Here is a 23337-nt window from a genome sequence, read left to right as displayed (position 1 = left end):
TTTTTTCTATATCCTATAATATATCCATACAAGTCTAAAAATTCTGTAATTCAAAAGTGCATAATAAAACTTAATGACTAAAATGATCTTTTCTTTTAGAATATATAGAAGATATATAGAATAGTACTTCAGTAAAACTTTTTAATTTCAAGCTTACTTTATTTTAAAATATGTTTAAACATTTATGTGGGTCACAAATAAAAACCACACAAAAGATATGCTCAGAAAAAAAAATACCAGTAGTAGTCATGTAGTGTTAGTACAGATATCTGTGCTATTTTTAAAAACATGAAATTGTGGAAATTTCCTGTGTACATCAACACACATTTGGGGAATCTCAGCTTTGTACACTGCCTGGTGCTACCAATCTTATTTTGCTAAATTATTCCAGGAGAAATCCAGATCCATAATTCTCTGCTACACATGCCCCAGTATTGGATTACTGCTCCCTCCCTAATCAATAGGGTGTAATCTTGTGATGAGATTATTGTATCATTCCCTACTTGCTATTTCTCTCTCACCTCACCCGGTGTGGCCTGGTTCTTGTCAATAAAAGCAGGGGCCTGAGGAAGGCAGGTGCTCATCCTTCGGTTTCCTCCACTATGTTGCTTTCCTTCATAGAAGCAGAATGCTATGTAGTGGGATTTTTTGCTTGAATGCTGGATTCCCTGAACCCATTCTTGTACCCTTATTTCCTACATCAATGTTTGTTTCCAGACCCACCACATTCTCTTTTTGGAGCCTAGGGAATTGATTATAACCCAGTACTGCATTTCATAATTCAACACAAATGATGGCAATATTTATATTTATTTTTGCAATGGTTTGATAATTTTTAAAGGATTGGGTAAAGAATGTGTTATTCTCATAAAACATCTTTAAAACAAATGTCTGTGTATTTTCCATAAAAGTTAAAATTACATGTCAAAACAGTTAATCGCTGAGATAACAAATCAATATCAGAAGACTTGAGGTGTAAGCGCAGATAACTACACCATTAAACTACTACACAGAACTAGAAAATTCACTCAGTAGTAAAATATAAAAATCTACCATTATAAATATAAATTTGGTCCACAGAGACACTATAGCTGTATTTACAGTATGAGATTATTTTTAGTTTAGGTAAATACTGAAGTTGTAAAATGTATTTCATAGGGAGCAGAGCATTTTATTTACAGATTACTATATTAAAAGTTATACATTAGCAAACATGATGATGGTTACAAATTAAGCTAAAAATCTAACACTGAAAACACGTTTTCTACTGTTTGAAATTCTTAATGTCTATAAATCACAATGTTCTGTTAAAATCACTATGAAAAAAATATCACAATTCCATTTTTTTTAGAAACACTGTAAAATCCTATTGTTTTAGTTCAAACACGAAAAGTAAATTTCAAGAAATTTTTCAAAAAGGCACACATTGTTAATGATGTCATTTTGGCAGCATAATCCTATATCATGAAAGTTACTGTCAAATGATGAGAAGTAAATGTAACGGAAGAACTGAACTGACTTTACAGTCTAGGTTCTGGAAGAGGAAAACAATGCTCAGATATAGATTCACCTCCGCTCTTCTTGTGTTAAACTAAAGACTCTAAGCTTTCGGCTATATTCCCATCAGGCAGTGCTGCACCATTACTGTCCAAAGAGGTGGATGGATTCTCTTCTTGCCTGGTGCTCACCAGACTGAGGACAGCTTTATAGAGAAATTGGTACTGCTCCTAGAGAAAACAGAATGGGATGTTATAAGCAGCAAGCTCAGTGAAGACAGAAGTTAGGAAAAAGGACAATATTTAGTCATTTCGATGTTCATGGATGGACATGATGAAAGTGTTCTATTATCTCAGGGGAGCCATACATTCTAAACTAATGTCTTTTTCTCATTAAAAAGAAAGTTTAACTTTTCTGTTAGTCAACATTCCTGGATCCACATGTATTTGCCAATGGTATATTTATTCTTATTCATTTATTTCATTGAATGAGAAGGTAACTGTACAGAATTCGGTTACCAAGTTATTAACTTTTCAGCACAAGCACCTGTAGCTCACTCCTAAATATGTTAATCATTCTCCTTTCTCAAGTTGTTGTTAGAAATTTACCAAAACTGTTTCTTTATGGAAGTATCAGAAAGGGCTGCATTGACCATTCAGATATTCACACAGACCTGGTCTCTGATCAGATCTACTGTTTAACAAGCATATTTGACTTTCTACCATATTTGATTTTCTACCATGCCTATGAGTTTGTCGTGTGCTTTACTCTGATTAAGCACGGCTCTGCTATAGTTGAGGAGAGACACAAGGAAGAATCAAGCTTTTACTCCTCTTACAGTTTGGCTGGTGGGGGAAGGTAGCTACAGAGACTATGAGCTAGTGATTAGGTGAACTAAGAATTACTAAAAGAATTTGTGAAGTTACTGAAAGTTCAGTCTCCTGATTGCAATTTTACAAAAAAAAAAAAAAAAAAAAAAAAAAAAAACCCAAAACCCAAAACAAACAAACACACAAAACCAACCACCCGGCAACTCTCAGGGGTTAGTCCTGGCTCTGTGCTCAGAAATCCCTCCTGGCAGGCCCAGGGGACTATTTGGGATGGCAGGGATCGAACCAGGGCCTGTTCCAGGTCAGTTATGAGCAAAGCAAATGCCCTACTGCTATGCTATCACTCCAGCCCCAACAAATCACAATCTTGATACAGCTCAACTGACCCAAATTAGTTATTTAAAAAGGGGCTCATGTATGTTTTTGGTGAAAAGAATATGTGGCCCATAAAATACATGTTAACATTCTGGCCAACTGCTCTGGGCTGCAACTTTGAAGAAAATATTGTATAAGATTCACATACATACAGACAGACCAGACAACTGGAGATAATCATATACTGAAACTTTTTCTATTGGAACATTTTAAGTAAACTTTCTTTTCTTATCTAGATTTTTGATTCTACAATAAAATAATTCTTATTTTTATTACTTGGTATCTCTCTAGGTGTGCTTGAATTCTTCATTATATAAATACCTCTCTTTTAATAAAGTATTCCTTTAGTAACGATTTGTTAAGTGAAGAAACTCATCTTGGTTTTAGAAAAATGTGAATATGTACATTATTAGGTCCTTGAGGTTTGTCTTTTAACTGTTTTTTGTGGCTAGACTGAACATGAACCTCAAAAAATAACTATTAATATTATTAAAGTAAGTCAAATGAAGTAGTGCTTCTACTGAGGATATTTTAAGAAATATAGCCTTGCAAAAATACCGGTAATATTTAAAAACTTTTATTAATCAAATGTTGAAGTTAAATTCTGAATTTTTTCTAGTTCTATAAATTATGGGAATAAAACTTGTCATTCAATTTGAAAATTGCAAGCTAATGTTTACAGTTGATGAGATCTTTTGAATTCACATGAATGAATGAATGAATAAATGAATGAATGAATAAAAAATTAATTTGGTATCATTTAGGAAGCAAGTAGTTTTATAAAAGAAAAAAGTTTGGTTCATTGCTTTTTTACTTACAATGTCAGCAAATATTCCTGGCCTCATCAAATTGATCATCTTGGCTACCTGGTAAACATCCATAGAATTTTCTTTCTCGAGTTGATGCATAAGGGTTGTTAGAGCACAGAAAGTTCCTGCAGTCACTCCTCCATGCCTAGAAGTAAAAGGGAAGGGAACTTTATTAAGGACCTCAAATATTCACACTTCGAGCTCGCAGAATGTGTAGTCTTAATCACTTTGTTTTTAAAAACTTGTTCTTATTTTTTATTTATTTGGGGGGGGCCACATCTGGTGGTGCTCAGAGGTTACTACTTGCTCTAAACTCATATATCATTCCTGGCATGCTCGTTGGAATCATATGATATACTGGGGATCAAACCATGTTGGCTGCATCAAGGCAAACTCCCAACCAACTAGTCACTCCCAACTAGTGCTATTGCTCTAGTCTAGCCCCATATAAGAACAATATATATTTGGGGGAAGGGTGATGGTGGTAGCAGTTGGGCCACACCCAGTGCTTTAAGAGTTTACTCCTGGCTCTGCACTCTTTTTTTGTTTGTTTGTTTTTAGGGACACACCCAGCAGTGCTCAGGGGTTACTCCTGGCTCTGTGCTCAGAAATCTCCCCTAGCAAGCACGGGGGACCATATGGGATGCCGGGATTCGAACCACAGACCTTATGCATAAAAGACAAATGCCTTACCTCCATGCTATCTTTTCAGCCCCTGGGATCATTCTTGACAGTGGTGAAGGGACCATATGGAGTTACAGGGATCAAACCAGGATATCTTGATGTAAGGCAAATGTCTTAATTGCTGCACTATCTAGCTGATCCCAGAATATTAACATTTTTAATGGAACATCTCTTTTTTTGTGCATAAGACTATGGATTAATCTGACATATTAGCAAGTATTTATGTTATTAGTAATAAGATACTTTGTACAAGTATTATATTTGCATATACTGTTCTTAACTTTTGGGGGAAGTGGCTACCAAGTGGTGTTCGAAGAACTCAGGGCCCCTTACAGAGGTTCTCAGATATGCTGACTGCTAATTTAATGCAAGGACCTGAAGATATGGTGCTGCTCAGGCCCTTGAGTGTTAGGAATTACCTGGGATTGACAGTAATATTTGAGGGCCTCCAGGGTTGCACCCAGGACAAGTTAAGGGACCTTGTGGTGCTGGTCAAATCAGAGTCAGCTACATGTAAAACCTGTTTTTAACCACTGTACTACTTTTCTGCCTCCTACATTTGGGCTCTAAATATGATGGAAGTGGGTGGCAATAAACCAAAATGATCTGGCTGAGGTTATAACAAGTGTGATATAATGTTATCATTATCATATGTATATATATTTTAGTATATATTTTATTTGCTCATAGTAGAAATATAAAAAAATCTATAGGATACAGACTTTTGTTTTCAGTAAAATAAAGTAGCTCAATTTACTCTGCTTTCAGAAAGTAAGAGTATGTATCTCTGATTACATCTGGAAAAATCAACATGAAACTGACCCAACATGCAGAGGTCTCAGCAGAGAAGGCAAAGTGCATGCTTGTAAAGGTGCCTAAACTTTTGCATAAAATGGATCCCGTGTATATTGGAAAGACTTCTGTTAATTCTGTTAGAAGAAAATAATGTACTCAGATTCACCATAATTTGTTTAAAGGTTTAGATTAGTATAAAAATAACAGAAACAAAATTAACCAATAGAGTGCTCAAGCAAGAAATAATTTAAAGTGTAGAACTTACTCATCATGAACAATTATGGGTCCATCTCTGCTGGCAGCTTCTTCTTTGATAATACTTAGAAGTTCAAAAGTTTTACTGATGGGGCTATCTGGATTGGGCCATTTGGGACACTGAAAATGCCTCACTTCGAGTACATAATCATCCTAATAAAAGTAAGAAAAAATGATTCTTCATTAGTAATGAGTGATGGTTTGACATAAGTGAGCAATTGTTGAAAAACTCAGAAATTATATAGGTAGATAATAAAATGAGAAATGAATGAGCAGCCTAGATAGATGGAGAATGATATGATCCATAATAACCTCCAAATAAATTTTGTCTTCAAGGTTTGCTATGCTAATCAGATTATAAAAATATGCACCAAAAATGAATCTGAATTGCTAAATTCAAACTTACAATAAGATAGCATTTGTATTAATTTTTATGAAAACCACTTCCAGGGGTCCTCAAACTTTTTAAACAGGGGGCCAGTTCACTGTCCTTCAGACTGTTGGAGGGCCAGATTATAGTAAAAAAATTATGAACAAATTTCTGTGCACACTGCATATATCTTATTTAGAAGTGAAGAAACAAAATGGGAATAAATACAATATGTGGCCCGCGGGCCGTAGTTTGAAGACCCCTTAGACCCTTTCAAATATCTTCATAATCCAATTGTAACTGAGGAAAAAAGGAAACTGCATGACACAAAGTAGAAGAAAATGCTAGTAATGGGTAAAGAGCTAAGTTTAACTCTAGTCACAACTTTGGTTATTATCATTTCTTTCTTTTTGTTTTTAGCAATGATGGGCGGATAATGTAGTTCTAGGGGTGGAACCTGGGTCTCCACATGTAAAAAATGTGCTCCAGCTTTCTTCATCGTCTTCTATTGAGCTGCGTTCCATCTTATCAGCAGAAAGCTTAGATGGTTGAATTCCTTGTTTGAATACTGGATTTCCTGAACCCCTTTTTGTACCTTTAAATATGTGGATTATTTCCTGTGCCTGACATTTGCTTCCAGGTCTGCGTCTCACCAGACCCTCATTCTGGAGCCCTAGGCTTCACTACAGATGTTAGTTACTGACTTGGACCTGAAACTGTAACAAGGAATCAAACACCAAACTTGGACTCTGATGCCAAATGGTGAGATTAATTCATTTATTCTGAGATAGATTTCATGCTTTTGGCTTTTTAAGCTTATGACTCTTTGGTTAAAACTGATATCATTTGCTTGGGCTTTTGTTGATGGATCCTGGCTTCTGTTAATGCTAATTGCATTAGTGATAGCTTTCCTTATTCTTTCATTTTATAAGTATTGTGAGAATCAAAAGATTCAGACTGAAAATCAAAGAATTCGGACTGAATTTTCTAGTGAGAATCAAAAGATTTGGGCTGAATTCTCTAGCCTCTCATTAAAATTTGCTGAGGCACAGGCTGATAGCATTGCTTTGAAAGTTTCTCAAGCAATTTCTAATAATTCTGAAAGGCCAGAGAACCCAAATATTAAGAAGGCAACCAAGATGCTCTTCAACAGATGAATGGCTAAAGAAACTGTGGTGCATATACACAATGGACTATTATACAGTCATCAGGAGAGATGAAGTCATGAAATTTTCCTATACATGGATGGACACGGAAACTATTATGCTGAGTGAAACAAGTCAGAGGGAGGGAGATAGACGCAGAATAGTCTCATTCACTTATGGGCTTTAAGAAAAATAAAAGACATTCTTGCAATAATTTTCAGAGATAAAAGAGTGGAGGGCTGAAAGTTCCAGCTCACTACATAAAGCTTACCACAAAGAGTGGTGAGTGCAGTTAGAGAAATAACTACATTGAGAACTATCATAACAATGTGAATGAACAAGGGAAGTATAAAGTCTGTCTAGAGTACAGGTGGGGGAGGGGAGGGAAGGAGGGAGATTTGGGACATTGGTGATGGGAATATCGCACTGTGAGGGGGAGTGCTCTTTACATGACTGAAACCCAACTACAACCATATTTGTAATCAAGGTGTTTAAATAATAAAAAAAAAAGAAGGCATTTTCTGTGGTGACAGATAAATGCATGTTCCAAGATTGCCTTAAAGTATTTTTTTAAAGAAGAACTAAAAGACAAAAATGTTTATTGCAGCCACTGTGACACACAGCAGGATTCCTTAAAAAGAACAGAAATTTGGAGACCACCACCTGTGCTCTTAATACATTTGAAAAGATTCTTATACAATAGCAAGAAAATGAAAAACCTACAGACCTATGTTGTTGTGTATGTAAATGGACTTTCCTTTAGAAAACATTGATCTAACACAGTACATTATAGACTCTAATAACAAACAAGAAGAGTACAAATATTGGCATGGCAGTAAACCAACACACAGGTTTTTTAAAATCCAGGTAACTTTTGCATTCTGCATAACACAAAGAAAGACTCAATGAACTTCAACAGTTTTTACCTAACCTTCTGTTATCACTTAGTAGGATACATTACAATGGAGGCATTTTTCCACCAGATACTCAGTTTATAACTCTTTAATGTTTGACCTAGGGACATGAGATTTGCAACTTTTTGATACCCACAATTTCCTGAGAAACAACTTTGAATAGTATGTATATTAAGATTTCCCTTCATTATTACAACAGCAAACAGCATAGAGCTGAGAACACCTTTATTTAAATTTCAAGAAGAGAACAACATGTGGTGAAGGAAAAACAAATACCAAAATTTCCTATTTGAACAAAACAGTACTTATACCTCAAAGAGGAAACCCTATTATTCAAAATTTTAGTTAGAAATCTTTAACAACACAAAAGAACTATGAAGCAATTAATCATGAAATAACCTGTAGAACTTATATTCAGGTTCTGTTTGACTGTATTTCGAATACAGTTAGAAACACACATCTTTCACTTGAGCAGGAATAAGAGTTACCAGTCACAAAAACCCCAAAAGTTGCATGAACAGAATATTTCCAAATATTATTTCTTTTAGTTTGATGTTATTTATACAAAACAGGATGAGTACACTTTGAGACACCAGCGGTAATCAAAATCTGAAGGACCAAGGGAAAAAAATACTAATCAGACCACCAATTCTTTGCACACACTGGAAAAGTTTTAACTAATAGATATCAGCAAATGATAGTATGGAAGAAAGGTTTTTACATTAAGAGAAGAATTATACTCTCTCACTGATAGTTTCCCATACTAAGATAAAGGACTGGGGGTAGGGGAGTTAGGGAGTGGGAAAAAGGTTGTTCACTTGAAAATTGTGATCTTGGGGCCAAAGTGATAGCAGAGCAGCAGCGCATCTACCTTACACGCAGCCAACACTGGACCAACCCAGGCTTGATCCTGGCATCCCACATGGTTTCCAAGCCTGCCAGGAGTGATTTCTGAGCACAGAGCCAGGAGTAACCTTACGTGCTGCTGGGTGTGGCCCAAAAACTAATAAAAAATAAAAAAGTGATCCAGCTTTCTGAAGTATCTCCCTAGACCACACCTCCAAGCAGTGCTCAAGATGTTGTGGAAACCTACACATGGAATATGGAACATTGAATTGTGGAAAACTACATATGGAAACATGGAATGTTCCCACATATGAAAACCCAGAATACCCATATATCAATCAAATATATCAATCAAATAGGATGTTGGTTTAATAATGGGTCGGTGGATATGGTGCTGGCAAATTTTGGGGTCCACAGGGAGCACAGCATGGATGCACAATAATGTTGGGAATATATGGTGCCAGAGAAGAAAAGTGTGTCAGGTGCATGCTATGCATGTGTTCAAACCATTGTACATCTTCTGACTGTAAGATTTGAAAGTGAAAATAATGAATAAGGTAAAAATAGAAACCAATAAATAAGGTAAGATATGTTATTTGAAAGAAACAATAAGGCTTTTAAAAATATCTAGGAGGGATTCTTAAATTAACACAGAGTTCACATGATTAAGGCAAAGGTTTTTGTTTTAATGATGTCCTTACCTGTGTAGCTTCTAAGATAAAGTCTTGAATTATTACTTTTTCTTCATTAGATAGGCATTTCTGTTCTTCGGTCATAAGAGTAACTTTAAAACTCTCACAATTTATAGGTTCATCTTTATTTGGCCAGTAAACAAATTCATCTTCTGCCTGGAGAATTTTAAAACAGATTATGGATTTCAATAAAACATGTAATTTTCTTTCTCTTTCTTTCTCTCTTTCTTTCTCTCTTTCTTTCTCTCTTTCTCTTTCTCTTTCTTTCTTTCTTTCTTTCTTTCTTTCTTTCTTTCTTTCTTTCTTTCTTTCTTTCTTTCTTTCTTTCTTTCTTTCTTTCTTTCTTTCTTTCTTTCTTTCTTTCTTTCTTTCTTTCTTTCTTTCTTTCTTTCTTTCTTTCTTTCTTTCCTTTCTTTCTTTCTTCCTTTCTCTCCTTCCTTCCTTCCTTCCTTCCTTCCTTCTTCCTTCCTTCCTCCTTCCTTCCTTCCTTCCTTCCTTCCTTCCTTCCTTCCTTCCTTCCTTCCTTCCTTCCTTCCTTCCTTCCTTCCTTCCTTCCTTCCTTCCTTCCTTCCTGTTTTTGTTTCGTGGCTTTTTTTTTTTTTGGATCACTCTTTGAGGTGCTCAGGGATTACTCCTGGCAGGCTTGGGGGACCATATGGGATTCCAGAATTCAAACAGAGGTTTGTCCTGTATTGGCTGTGTGCAAGGCAAACAGCTTACCCCTGGGCTATTACTCCGGCCCCCCTTTCTTTCCATTTTTGAGGGGTAAATTTGAGCCACCACTGTCAATACTTAGGGACTACTGGTGATTCTTGGGGAACCAGGAAATTGAATCTAGTCTCTGACATACAAAGCCTGCATTCTAGTTCTTTGAACTATTTCCCTGTCCCATAATTTTTTTAAAGCATTCTCACAAGATACAGAAATTGATTAATTTAAATCTACTTTTATCTAATACCAGCACTCTAGTACACAAGGACAGATTCTAAAAATATTAGCAAACTATACTAGCTGAGGCTTTTCTTTTATATCTTTATTAGTTTTATGCTGGGCTTTTTGCTAAAATGGTATTTTGATTTTTACTTCTTATATAAAAAAAGTTCCAAAGATGACTCTAGGGACTTACCATATTTTGACCATCAGGAAGCATAACTACCAGCTGGGCGTTATGATCCCATATCATTCTCCAGAAGTCCTTGATGGTATGGAGAAGAGGATGCTGGGTGATGATGAATTCATTGCTCTGATAATAGCCCTATAAAACCAAGAGAAAAGAGCAGACAGATTCCTAGTGTATGACTTTAAATATTGGGTAAATATTTTAAAGTAAAAGAACCATGATTCAGGATTGTCTATTTTTATATTGTCCTCTAAATAGTAAGTGATGATTATATTGAAGTGCTATGGAATACTTTCTAAATTCCAGGTACAATAAAAACTTAGTATGTCTGCTGTCATTTATCCCTCATCTTGGTACTTTGAGAAAATAATTAAGGAGTGAAGTATTATTCTCAATTTAATTATCTAACAGCTCTAGAGGTAGGTACCAAACTAGCATGTGGAATATATTTTTAGAGGGGAAAATCTGAATTCCTTACTTTGATGTCAAAAGCTCAGTTCCTATTGTCAAATGAATCCCTTTGGTATCTAGAATTTTGCCCATCTCTACAGAAGATTTAGGGATGGAACTTGAAATTTTTTCTGTGGAAACCTGGTAGTTGGGACTATTGGAATAATCATGATTTCCATGTGACTGATTAATAAAATCAGGATCCAGTTAGCCCCTTTGCCCTGGGGTTTATAAGATCTCTTTCCTATTTTCCATGGACTCATTTGTAGTGCTGCATGTTTTAGATAATACCATCACATGTCTCCCAATTTCTTTTACAGATGCTCTTTCTAGGTTTAAAATAAAATTACAGTTTTTGCTTGGGAAACATAACCTTTACATCTAAGGTCAAATACCATGATTGGTTGACACAAAACAAATATGAACTTCACAATAGCAACTAAAGAATTCACGCATTTGTGAAAACCATGAAAACTGAACAATGTTATTACATTTTTAGAAATCCAGAAGAGTTTGGAGAGTGCAATTTCCTCCTTAAAGATGCCTACAGACTTAATGTCATGGAGTATTTTACCTACATGTTGTTCTATACAACTATGGTATCATGTCTGATATCAAGGTCTTTAATCCATTTGGATTTTATCTTCATACATGATGTTACCTGGGAATCTAAATTCACTTTTTTTGAATACCACTTGTTGAAGAGGCTTTTCCTGCTCCATTTAGGATTTCTTGCTCTTTTATAAAAAATTAGGTGATTGTATGTCTGGGGAACATACTCTCAGTACTCAAGTCTATTCCACTGATCTGAGGGTCTGTCTTTATTCCAATACCATGCTGTTTTGATAACTATTGCTTTGTAATACAATTTAAAGTTGGGGGAAGTAATGCCTCTCATATTCCTTTTCCCATGGATTGCTTTAGCTATTTGTGGGTGTTTATTGTTCCAAATGAATTTCAGATGTGTTTGATCTACTTCTTTGAAGAATGCCATGGATATCTTTAGAAGGATTGCATTAAATCTGTACAATGTTTTGGGAAATACTGCCATTTTAATGATGTTAATCCTGCCAATCCATGAGCAGTGTATGTGTTTCCATTTCTGCGTATCCTCTCTTATTTCTTGGAGCAGGGTTTTATAGTTTTCTTTGTATAGGTTCTTCACGTATTTGGTCAAGTTGACTCCAAGATATTTGAGTTTGTGTGGCACTAATGTGAATGGGGTTGTTTTCTTAATGTCCATTTCTTCCCTATCATTGTTGGGTATATAAAGGCCATTGATTTTTGTGTGTTAATTTTGTAGCCTGCCACATTGCTATATGAATCTATTGTTTCTAGAAGCTTTTTGGTAGAGTCTTTAGGGTTTTCTAAGGAGAGTATCATGTCATCTGCAAACAGTGAGAGCTTGACTTCTTCCTTTCCTATCTGGATTCCCTTGATATGCAGAAGCAGAGATAAATAGATGGGAATATATTAAGTTGAGAAGTTTCTGCATCTCAAAGGAAACAGTGCCCAGAATACAAGAGCCACCCACTAAGTGGGAGAAACTATTCACCCAAAACCCATCAGATAATGGGCTAATATCCAAAATATACAAGGCACTGACAGAACTTTACAGGAAAAAAATATCTAATCTCATCAAAAAATGGGGAGAAGAAATTGTCAGGCACGTTGACAAAAAAGAAATACAAATGGCCAAAAGGCATATAAAAAATACTCCACATCACTAACCATCAGGGAAATGAAAATCAAAACAACTATGAGGTACCATCTCATGCCACAGAGATTGGCACACATCACAAAGAATAAGAACAAGCAGTCTGGCGGGGATGTGAAAAGAAAGGAACTCTTATCCACTGCTGGTGGGAATGCCATCTAGTGCAACCTTTATGGAAAGTGATATGGAGATTCCTCCAAAAACTGGAAATTGAGTTCTCATATGATCCAGCTATACCACTTCTAGGGATATACCCTAGGAACACAAAACTACAATACAACAATCCCTTCCTCACACCTATATTCACTGCAGCACAATTTGCAATAGCCAGACTCTGGTAACAACAAAGATGTCCTTCAACAGATGAATGGCAAAAGAAACTGTGGTACATATACACAATGAAATATCATGCAGCCAGCAGGAGAGATGAAGTCGTGAAATTTTCCTATACATGGATGTACATGGAATATATTATGCTGAGTGAAATATGTCAGAGGGAGAGAGATAGACATAGATAGTCTCATTCACTTATGGATTTTAAGAAAAATAAAAGATATTTTTGCAATAATTTTCAGAGACAAAAGAAAGGAGGGCTGAAAGTTCCAGCTGACTACATGAAGCTCACTACAAAGAATGATGAGTGCAGATAGAGAAATAACTACAATGAGAACTGTCATAACAATGTGAATAAATGAGGGAAGTATAAAGCCTGTCTAGAGTACACGTGGAGGAGGGTTAGGGAGGAGGGAGATTTGAAACATTGATGATGGGAATGTTGAACTGGTGAAGGGAGGTGTTATTTACATGACTAAAACCCAACTACAATCATGTTTGTAATCAAGGTGTTTAAATAAAGATATTAATAATAAATAAATAGGCAAAAAAGAAAGAAAAAGAATAAAAGAAAGAGAAGAAGAAAGAAGGAAAGGAAGAAAGGAAGAAGAAAAAGAAAGAAAGAAAGAAAGAAAGAATGAATGAAAGAAAGAAAGAAAGAAAGAAAGAAAGAAAGAAGAAAGAAAAAAGAAAGAAGAAAGAGAAAGAAAGAAAAAGAAAGAAGAAATAAAGAAAAAGAAAGAAGAAAGAAAGAAAGAAAAAAGAAAGGAAAGAAAGAAAGAGAAAGAAAGAAAGAGAAAGAAAGAGAAAAAAGAAAGGAAGAAAGAAAGAAGAAAGAAATCCAGAAGAGTGTAAGTTTGCTAGGTGAGAAATGTATGGAATTGGAAAGTGAATAAAATGGGGCTTGGTGAAGCTGGTGCATCTTTCTTAGGAAATTAAATGGATTAGTTGGATCCTCTTAGAAAAGTGAGACTATTTCATGTGGTGCTTTCCATGTCCCCTGCTGATTCTAGCTTTGGTTTTGGTAACACAAGTTGTTGAACAGTTTTCTTAGTAATTCCTTAGACATACCATAATGTAGGAGGCATTGATGTAGTCTGTACCTTCTCCACTTAAAGAAGAAATGCCAACTCTTGATCTTTCCACTGGAACAAAACATAGAATATTCCTTATAAACAATCATATGCAGTTATGCCCCTTTCCATTTCATCTAACTCCCTAACTGATGTCTCAGGTTGAGCATCTCTGATCATATGCTTACACTTTCCTATATACATTTCATTTTAAGAAGAGCTATTAGGGTTTAAGTGCTCTTTTGATCAGTTACATTTCAGGTTATAATTTGATAAGATATGAGAGCACTACTTATGTTCCAATATGTACAAAATACTGTCAGATTGCTCCAGGTTTTTTATATGTGAAGATTTTGGGCACTGAGAGAGTTCAATAGGGTGAAGTGGATGTTTTATTTTGGGGGGGGGGCACACCTGCTGATGCTCAGGGGTTACTCCTGACTATGTGTTCGGAAATCACTCCTGGTTTGGGGACCATATGGGATGCCAGGGGATCGAACCCTGGTCCTTCCTAGGTCTTTCCTAGTGAGTGCAAGGCAAACGCCCTACTGCTTGCACCACTGCTCTAGCCTGAAGTGGATATTTTATGTGCAGGAGGCCCAGGATCAATTCCAGCCCCACATGGTTAATTGAGCAACCCAAGTATTGGGATAAAATTAGACTACAGTGTGAACCCCCAAACACATAAACAGGTGGAATAAAAACATAACAGGCTATAGCAAAAACCTTTAAAATTCTAGGTCTGACTTCTGGCCTAACATCAGCAGCTTCCCACCCCCAAGCATGGCCCAGGGGTTTGGGTGGCCCTTGAATAACTGAGTCCTATAGAACTTTCATTGGATTGAGGGCTAAGTATTGCCTAGAGTGGTTTGTACTCTGGGTTGTATGAGCATCAATTAATGTGTCCGTACAAACAACAGATTTGTTCTTTCAAGACTCAATCTAACCTACCAGGGATGATGGAAGAAGTTCTGTTTTTTTCCCTGTTGCACTGCTTTAGTGCTGTAGAGTAGTCACTCTGCTGTATATTTGATTGACTCAAAAGCTGAGAAAAAGAGTGAAAAAGTAGTTATTTCATTTAACTCACTTAAATATTCAAATACTCACACACACAGCCCATAGTAACAAACTAGAAATATACCCGACATTTGTAAAAATTGTTTCAGCAATTGTTTGGTGTTGGAATAATCAGAGAGTGGGGAAAGGGAGGGGTGCTAGGTGGGGAGAAAGAAAACCAGATTAGAGAGATAAGTGGAGGATATGAGGATTTGGGAACTCTATTGAGAATGAAACATATTTAGATATTCAGGGAAAGTTATCTAAATAGTCAAATATTAATGTTTATATTTATTATCTAACTCATAATTAAACTACATTTTCTTCTACCCCATAAAGTATTTCCTTTATGATTTAGCGTAGCATGGTTGTTTGTGGTGTAACCTATTTGAAACCCTAAGACCCACCCATTTCTGGGAGGGGTCTTGGGAACCAAATAGTAGGCGTAACCTTACCTGCTAGACCCTCCCATTCCTGGGAGGGGTCTGGGAAAAGGTAGATAAGGCTTGGACCAAGGGAATTCGCCCCTTTTGGCTCTTTGCCCTTTCTGCGCTGTTGTGCGCTCTGGCTTCTGGGTTTCTGTGTTCTGGTCTTTGACCAGCATGGAACCCAAAGGGAAGATGGCTAACAGGAAATAAGATGCAGGGCTAGCAAAATATTGCTGTGCTTGAAGGGTTATGAATAGGCCACACACACGTAGTGGCTAGGGCTTGAATAAAGTTGATGCTTCCTAATGGCTGCGTATGAGTGAGTGACTTCACCTGGGCCTGGAACTCGCCGGCTGCATGAAGGTTGCAGAGCCACGTGGCCTGGAATGGCACGGAGAGAAATCCACCGCCATCCAGCCCCATCGTTAATTATTTCATACAACAGTTGTTATAACATTTTTTTCTGTTAGAAGACTTTAAATACCCATCTATCATTCATATTTATCTTACTCTCCACAGAGCACAAACACTGTTACAGAGAAGACAAAACAAAAGGATATCATAGTGACTAATATTCTATGGTGGCAAAAAAAGGGACATTGTGGAAAATCCTGCAATTTCAAAAAATTCTGTCTCTATCCAGGATCTATTAAATTTTTGCCAGACTAGCTTTCTTCAGAATTGCCGTTGCTTCTTTAAAAATACCAGGGATTCTAAGAAGTAAAAGCAAATATAATGTAGAACAAAAGAACACTGCTATTCACAAAATCCTTTGAGAATAATCTCTCTGTGTCAAAGGAATAAATGCACCAGTTAAGAGATTTGCTGCCTGCAGGAACATATTTGAATAGTCATAGCAAACACAAACTTAAAGTCAAAGGCTGAAGAACAAAACTTCAAGCAAATTATTCCCTTTAAAAGGCTGAAGTGGCCATACTAATGTCAGAAAACACACATTTCAGGCTTAAAAAGTTTATAAGAGACAGAAAAGGTAATTTCTTAATAATCAAGGGATATGAGCATCAGGAAAAAAAAATCACACCTCTAAACATGTATGCACCTGATGAGGAGCCAGCAAAATACTTAAAACTGTGGGTATCCTCTCCCCACCTTCTTGTTTATCCCACCTGAATGATTAGAACCGCCCATACCTGGAATGAGTGTGTAGAGGAGTCTGCCTGGGGGCGAGAGAGGCGATAAGAAAGGGAGTTAGAAAAAGAAGAGGGGTGGGGGTAGCGAGGTGGCGCTAGAGGTAAGGTGTCTGCCTTGCAAGCACTAGCCAAGTAAAGGACCACGGTTTGATCACCAGTGCATAGCCAGGAGTAACCCTTGAGCATCAAACGGGTGTGGCCCGAACCCCCCCCCAAAAGAAAGAAAGAGAAGAGGGCGGCAGCAAGGAAGGATGAAGAGCAGCTGAAAGGGTGGCAGAGAGCTCCTGAGAGAAAGAGCAGAGAAAGTCAGAGAAGGAGCAGAGAAGTGGCTGCTTGGAAAAAAGGTAGCATGGAAACCATGTGAAGAAATGCACATGGCGGTTAGGCCTGTGAAATAAAGCTGACTGACTCCTAGAACTTAAAAGAACTGCTTGTGATTATTTCTTCATGGTTATCCTTACATCTTCACCTGCCTGCCGAAGGGTCTAGAGGCATGGTGATGAGGAAGGCCTCACCCAGACACGTGGACTTTAGACTTTCTATTTCATTTAAAACAATGAAAACAACTACTAATAGCATAAAGAAAGATATCAATAACAACACAATATTAGATGGAGACTTCAACACTTCCCTATCACTACTTGATAGAACATAAAGACTAAAACTTAACAAGGATATATTGGCTTTGAAGGAAAAACTGGAAGAGAATAGCTTAGTATACATATTTAGGGCTTTTAATCTCCACAAAGCTGAATATACATCCTTCTCCTTAGCATATAGGACATTCTTCATGATAGACCACATGCTGGGCCATAAAAATTATCTCCATAAATCAAGAGGATAGAAATTGTGGATTTTTTGTTTGTTTGTTTTTGTTTTGTTTTTTGAGCCATACCTGGTGATGCTCAGAGGTTACTCCTGACTATGTGCTCAGAAATCGCTCCTGGCTTGGGGGACCATATGGGATGCCGGGGAGATAAAACCATGGTTCATCCTAGCTTAGCATGTTCAAGGCAAATGTCCTACCGTCTCAGTCACCACTCTGGCCCCAAGAGGATAGAAATTGTATCAACTATTTTCTCAGACTATAATGCATTAAAAATAGAAGTGAATTAAATACAGAAACAGAGATATATCTTTAACACATAGAAACTAAATAGCTCACTACTGAACAACCAGTGGGTCAGAACAAAATCAAAGAAAAAACCAAATGCTTCCTAGAAATTAATGATAATGAAGACATGAGTTGTCAGAATTTTTGGGAAACAGAAAAACTGATACTAAGAGTAAAATTAGTAGCTTTCTTTTTTGTTTTGTTTTGTTTTGTTTTTGGACCACACCAGTGGCGCGCAGGGTTTACTCTTGGCCATCTGCTCAGAAATAGCTCCTGGCAGGCACGGGGATGCCGGGATTTGAACCAACCACCTTAGGTCCTGGGTCGGCTACTTGCAAGGTAAACGCCGCTGTGCTAACTCTCCGGCCCCAAAATTAGTAGCTTTCATATAAATATTCACTCAGATTTACTCAGAAGGAAAAAAATAACCTACATAAATAACTTTGATTATGAAATTGGAAATTGATCAGCAAAATGAGGCAAAAGTAGGCAGGCATAAAGAAATAATAAGAGCAGAAATGAATAAGTTGGATACCCAAAAAACTATACAAAATATCAATGAAAGAAAAGTTGTTCTTTGAAAAGATAAATAAGACTGATTACTAAGACTCATAAAGAAAGAGAAAAACTTAATAGAATCAAAAATGAAAAGGAAATGTAACTATGGGTAACAAATACAAAGGTAATAAGAGATTACTTTTAGAATCTTTATTCCATAAAACAAGAAAGCCTTGGAGGAATGGATCAATTTTGGGGTTCATATAAACTTCCAAGAGAGCCAAGATGACTTGGAATACCTGAATAAACTTATCTCTATTGAGGAAATTATAATGGTAACCAAAAGGCTTTCCTAAAACAAAAGCCCAGGACCAGAGAGATTCTCTTGTCAGTTCTTTCAAATCTTTCAAGAGGACATACCGCCAATCCTTTTCAGGCTTTTTCAGGAACTTGCAGAGAAAGAAACATTCTCAAGTAGTTTCTATAAAGCTAGCATCACCCTGATCTGAAAAGTAGAGACACCACAAAAACAGCGACTTACAAGATCAATATCTTCATGAACAAAGATGCAAAGTTTCTCAAAAAATACAAGCAAAAAGAATCCAACAACTCATCAAGGTTATATACACCATTATCAAGTAGGATTCATTCAAAAGATGCAAGGATGGTTTAATATGTACATTAATCAATATAATCTACCATAACAAAAGAAAATCAAAATTGTATTTTTTTTTTTTTTTTTTGGTTTTTGGGTCACACCCGGCGGTGCTCAGGGGTTACTCCTGGCTTTCTGCTCAGAAATAGCTCCTGGCAGGCACGGGGGACCATATGGGACACCGGGATTTGAACCAACCACCTTAGGTCCTGGATCGGCTGCTTGCAAGGCAAATGCCGCTGTGCTATCTCTCCGGGCCCAAAATTGTATATTTTGACAAAGTCCAGCATACATTCATGATTAAAAATTCTCAACAATAAGAGAAGTGAAGACACTTTACTCAATAGTAAATAGTCAAAACTGTACTTAAAGGAGAAAACCTAAAATGCCTTTCCTTTTAAGATCTGGTGCAAGACTTAGATTGCTCCTCTAGCCACTACCATTCAGTATAGTACTGGAAAATCCTAAAGACTCCAAAAAATCTACTAGAAGCAATAAATTTGTATGGTAAAGTGGCAGGCTATAAAAGTAACATGCAAAAATTTATGCTTTTCTATGTACAAATAATATAAGAGAAGAAAGAAAACCTTAAAGTTGATTTAAAGAGGTGAAAAGCCTATACAAAATTCTGCTTTAGAAAATAAAAAAAGTACACAAGGAAATGTAAATGTATACCTGCTCTTAGATTGGTAATAACATCATTAAAATGGCAATACTTCCCAAAGCATTGTAAAGATTTAAAGCAATCCATATAAGAATACCCATGACATTTTAAAGAAATAGTCCTGAAATTCATATGGAGAAACAAATGCCCACAAATAGCTAAAGCAATACTTGGGAAAAATAAGATGGGAGGCATTACTTTCCCCACCTGTAAACTATACTATAAAGCAGTAGTCATTAAAGCAGCATGGTATTGGAATAAAGACAGACCCTAGATCAGTGGAATAGACCTGAATATTCTTTTTTTGTTTTGTTTTTGGACCACACCCGGTGACACTGAGGTGTTACTCCTGGTTATGCGCTCAGAAATCGCTCTTGGCTTGGGGACCATATGGGATTCTGGGGGAATGAACCACAGTCCATCCTAGGTTAGCACTCACAAGGCAAACACCCTACCACTTGTGCCATTGCTCTGGCCCCTTGACATGAATATTCTGAGATTGATTCACAGGTATATGAGAAATTAGTCTTTGATAAAGGGGCAAGAAATACAAAGTGGAGCAAGAAAAGTCTTTTCAACAGTGGTGTTGGAAAAATTGGTTAGCTACATGCGAAAAGGAAAACTCAGAACTCTATATAATCTCATGCACAAAGGTCATAACAAAATGGATTAATGATATTGATATCAGATCTGAAACCAAAGGGCATAGAGAGAAAAATATAGGCAGAACACTCCATGACTTTGAAGCTAAACACATCTTCAAGAGAAAATCATCACTCTCCAAGAAAGTGTAAGCAAAGGAAAACAAATGAGACTATGCTAAACTGAGAAGTTTCTGCACTTCAAAGGAATCAGTAATGAGGATACAAAGACTACCCACAAAATGAGTGGAACTATTCATCCAATACCCTTCTGATAAGTGCTTAATATCTAAGAAATACAAGACACTGATTAAAATTAGCGAACACACGCACATGTGCACGTGCACTCACCCCCCCCACATCTAACTCGATCCAAAAATGGAAGAAGAAATGAGAAGACATTTTTTCAAAGAAGAAACAGAGATAACCAAAAGTCACATGAAAAAATGCACCTCATCATTAAACATTAGGGAGATGCAAGTAAAAACATCAATGAGATTTAATTTCATACCACATACTGCAGAGAATGCACACATCACAAATGCTAAGAACAATTTGTGCTGGCCCATGTGCAAGGAGAAAGGGACTCTCATTCACTGCTAATGTAAATTCCTCCAAAAATTACAAATTGAGCTTCGATATGGTCTGACAATAATACTCCTTATGATATACCCAAGGAACCCAAAAACCTGATCCAGACAAGCCCTTTGCACTCCTATGTTCATCCCAGCACTATTTATAGTAGCCAGAATCTGGAAACAATCCAAGATTCTGAGAATATATGAGTAGATAAACTATGGTACATCTACTTAATGGAATATTATGCAGCACTTAGAAAAAATGAGGTCATCAAATGTATTTATACATGAATGAACATGAAGAATATTATGCTGAGTGAAATGAGTTAGAATGGCATAGAAAAATCTCATTTATTTGTTCGATATAAGAAAAAAACTAGTATGGTAATAATATCCAGAGACAATAGAGATGAGGGGCAGGAGGACCAGTTTCTTGTAGGAAGCTTGACACAAATACTGGAGCACTGCAGTTAACAAGGAGGAGTACACTATGACAATGATAATTGGAACTGAACACTCTAAATCAGTGATCACTCTAAATAGAACTGCATGTTGAAAGGAGGTAAGTGGTACACAGTGGAACCCCCTTTCTTTCTTTCTTTTTTTCTCTTTTTTCTTTCTTTCTTTCTTTCTTTCTTTCGTTCTTTCTTTCTTTCTTTCTTTCTTTCTCTTTTTCTTTCTTTCTTTCTTTCTCTTTCTTTCTTTCTTTCTCTTTCTTTCTTTCTTTCTTTCTTCTTTTCTTTCTTCTTTCGTTCTTTCTCTTTCGTTCTTTCTCTTTCTTTCTTTCTTTCTTTCTTTCTTTCTTTCTTTCTTTCTTTCTTTCTTTCTTTCTTCCTTACTTCTTACTTCCTTCCTCCTCCTCCCTTCCTCCCTTCCTCGCTCCCTCCCTCCCTCCCTCCCTCCCTCCCTCCCTCCCTCCCTCCTCCCTCCCTCCCTCCCTCCCTCTTCTTTTCTTTCTTTCTTCTTCTTTCTTTCTTTTTCTTTCTTTCTTTCTTTCTTTCTTTCTTTCTTTCTTCTTTCTTTCTTCTTTCTTTCTTTCTTTCTTCTTTCTTTCTTTCTTTCTTTTCTTTCTTTCTTTCTTTCTTTCTTTCTTTCTTTTTTTTTTTTTTTTTAGGTTTTGGGTCACACCCGGCGGTGCTCAGGGGTTACTCCTAGCTGTCTGCTCAGAAATAGCTCCTGGCAGGCACGGGGGACCATATGGGACACCGGGATTCGAACCAACCACCTTTGGTCCTGGATCGGCTGCTTGCAAGGCAAACGCTGCTGTGCTATCTCTCCGGGCCCAGAACCCCCTTTCTTAACAGTAGTGCAAACCACAATGTCTGAAAGGAAAAAATATAAAAAGAGAAATAGAGGAATAAAATGCCTACCCAGAGGCAGGTGGGGGGTGGGGAAAACTGGGGACATTTGTGGTGGGAAATGAAGGGTGGTGTATATTGTCAGACTGAAACTCAATCACTAACAACTTTGTAACTACAATGTTTAAATAAAAAGAAAAGACAACAACAATAATATCATCTTTCTTCTGGAATGTCATGTTTCTGCCAGTCCTTCAGTTCAGCTGTTAGGTCCATATAAGCTCTCTAATTTCCTTGCTTTCTGCTATTTTTGATAACTGAAGTCAGGACCTGGGTTGGAGAAAATTATAATATAGAGGATTGAGGATAGGAGTGGAGGAATCACATTCTCCCCTTTCACTCATTAATTTGGGACAGGATGCGTGGGAGAAATGGTTTGAAAAAGCTATTGTCCAATCTGGCCTATTCTAATTCAGAGCCTTCAAATGAGACCAATTTCTCCCCTAAAAGGAGTATAACAGTCTGAGTCAGAGCACTCATGGTCAAGTGTTTTTGTGTTTTTTTTTTTCAAAATAAATAGAGCTCTTATATCATCTGGATTATAAGCTTTGCCTGTTCATACTATTATAACATCTGCCTTCCTTTCTGGACTAAGTTTGCATTTATAGGAGTTAGTCTTGAATTTCTGAGAACTTTTCTGCCTGTAATTCAAAATTAGAATTTTCCTTGAAATTTATGTATGGCTTGCTGCCTATTGTAAAGAACAGTACAATGTCTCTATGCCAACAGCACTCTCAACTCACCCACAATGCCTTGTTGACTCAAAAGAAAATATTCAGGAACATTTGTTTCTGTGGGGACATCCAAGAGATGCCAAGAGAGCTCACCTTGAATTGTTTCTCCAGTTTTGTTTTGCCTGTTGGTCCAGGAATGAGGAGTGCATTGACATATGCATGAATATGAGTATCCGGCACTTCCGTTTCTTTACTAAGAATGGCCTCCACAAGTGCATCATGAATGAAGACATACTGTTCCTGGCAATAAACAATAGCAGCAAGGGAACATGACTTTAGAATTTTATATATGCATTTTGGTCCAAAAGAAAATACTTGTATTGAAAGAGAGTTTTATGGATGACAATTGGCATGAAATCAGAAGCAAGGAAAAAGGTATGGGGCTGGAGCAATAAATAGTGCAGGGGTAGAGTGCTTGGTTTGCATACAGTCAACCTGGGTTTAATTCCAGCACCTCATATGGTTTCCTGAGAACAGAGCAAAGGACTAAGCCCCAAGCACTGTTTTTGATATTGTCTCCCTCCCCATCAAAAAAAAAAAGATAAACAAGATGTT

At 36.8% G+C, this 23337-nt stretch overlaps 1 protein-coding gene across 3 annotated transcripts in view; it reads right to left on the bottom strand.

Moving 5' to 3' along the window:
• Positions 1-791: 791 nt before the first annotated feature.
• PTPRZ1 (protein tyrosine phosphatase receptor type Z1) overlaps positions 792-23337 on the bottom strand; it is a 203795-nt gene continuing 181249 nt past the window's right edge. For all 3 annotated transcript variants that reach the window (XM_049771087.1, XM_049771088.1, XM_049771089.1), the window contains 8 exons: positions 22876-23022; positions 14857-14950; positions 13904-13977; positions 10339-10467; positions 9222-9368; positions 5256-5398; positions 3521-3656; positions 792-1727 (listed from right to left, as the gene is read on the bottom strand). In XM_049771087.1, coding sequence (XP_049627044.1) covers positions 1587-1727; positions 3521-3656; positions 5256-5398; positions 9222-9368; positions 10339-10467; positions 13904-13977; positions 14857-14950; positions 22876-23022 — 1011 coding nt within the window. In that variant the 3' untranslated portion in view covers positions 792-1586. The remainder of the gene's footprint in view (positions 1728-3520; positions 3657-5255; positions 5399-9221; positions 9369-10338; positions 10468-13903; positions 13978-14856; positions 14951-22875; positions 23023-23337) is intronic.

The sequence above is a fragment of the Suncus etruscus genome, chromosome 1, assembly GCF_024139225.1.
Source record: "Suncus etruscus isolate mSunEtr1 chromosome 1, mSunEtr1.pri.cur, whole genome shotgun sequence".
Lineage (NCBI taxonomy): Eukaryota > Metazoa > Chordata > Mammalia > Eulipotyphla > Soricidae > Suncus > Suncus etruscus.
The sequence above is the reverse complement of the archived record's forward strand: the minus strand, read 5'-3'. Positions and strand labels throughout refer to the sequence as shown.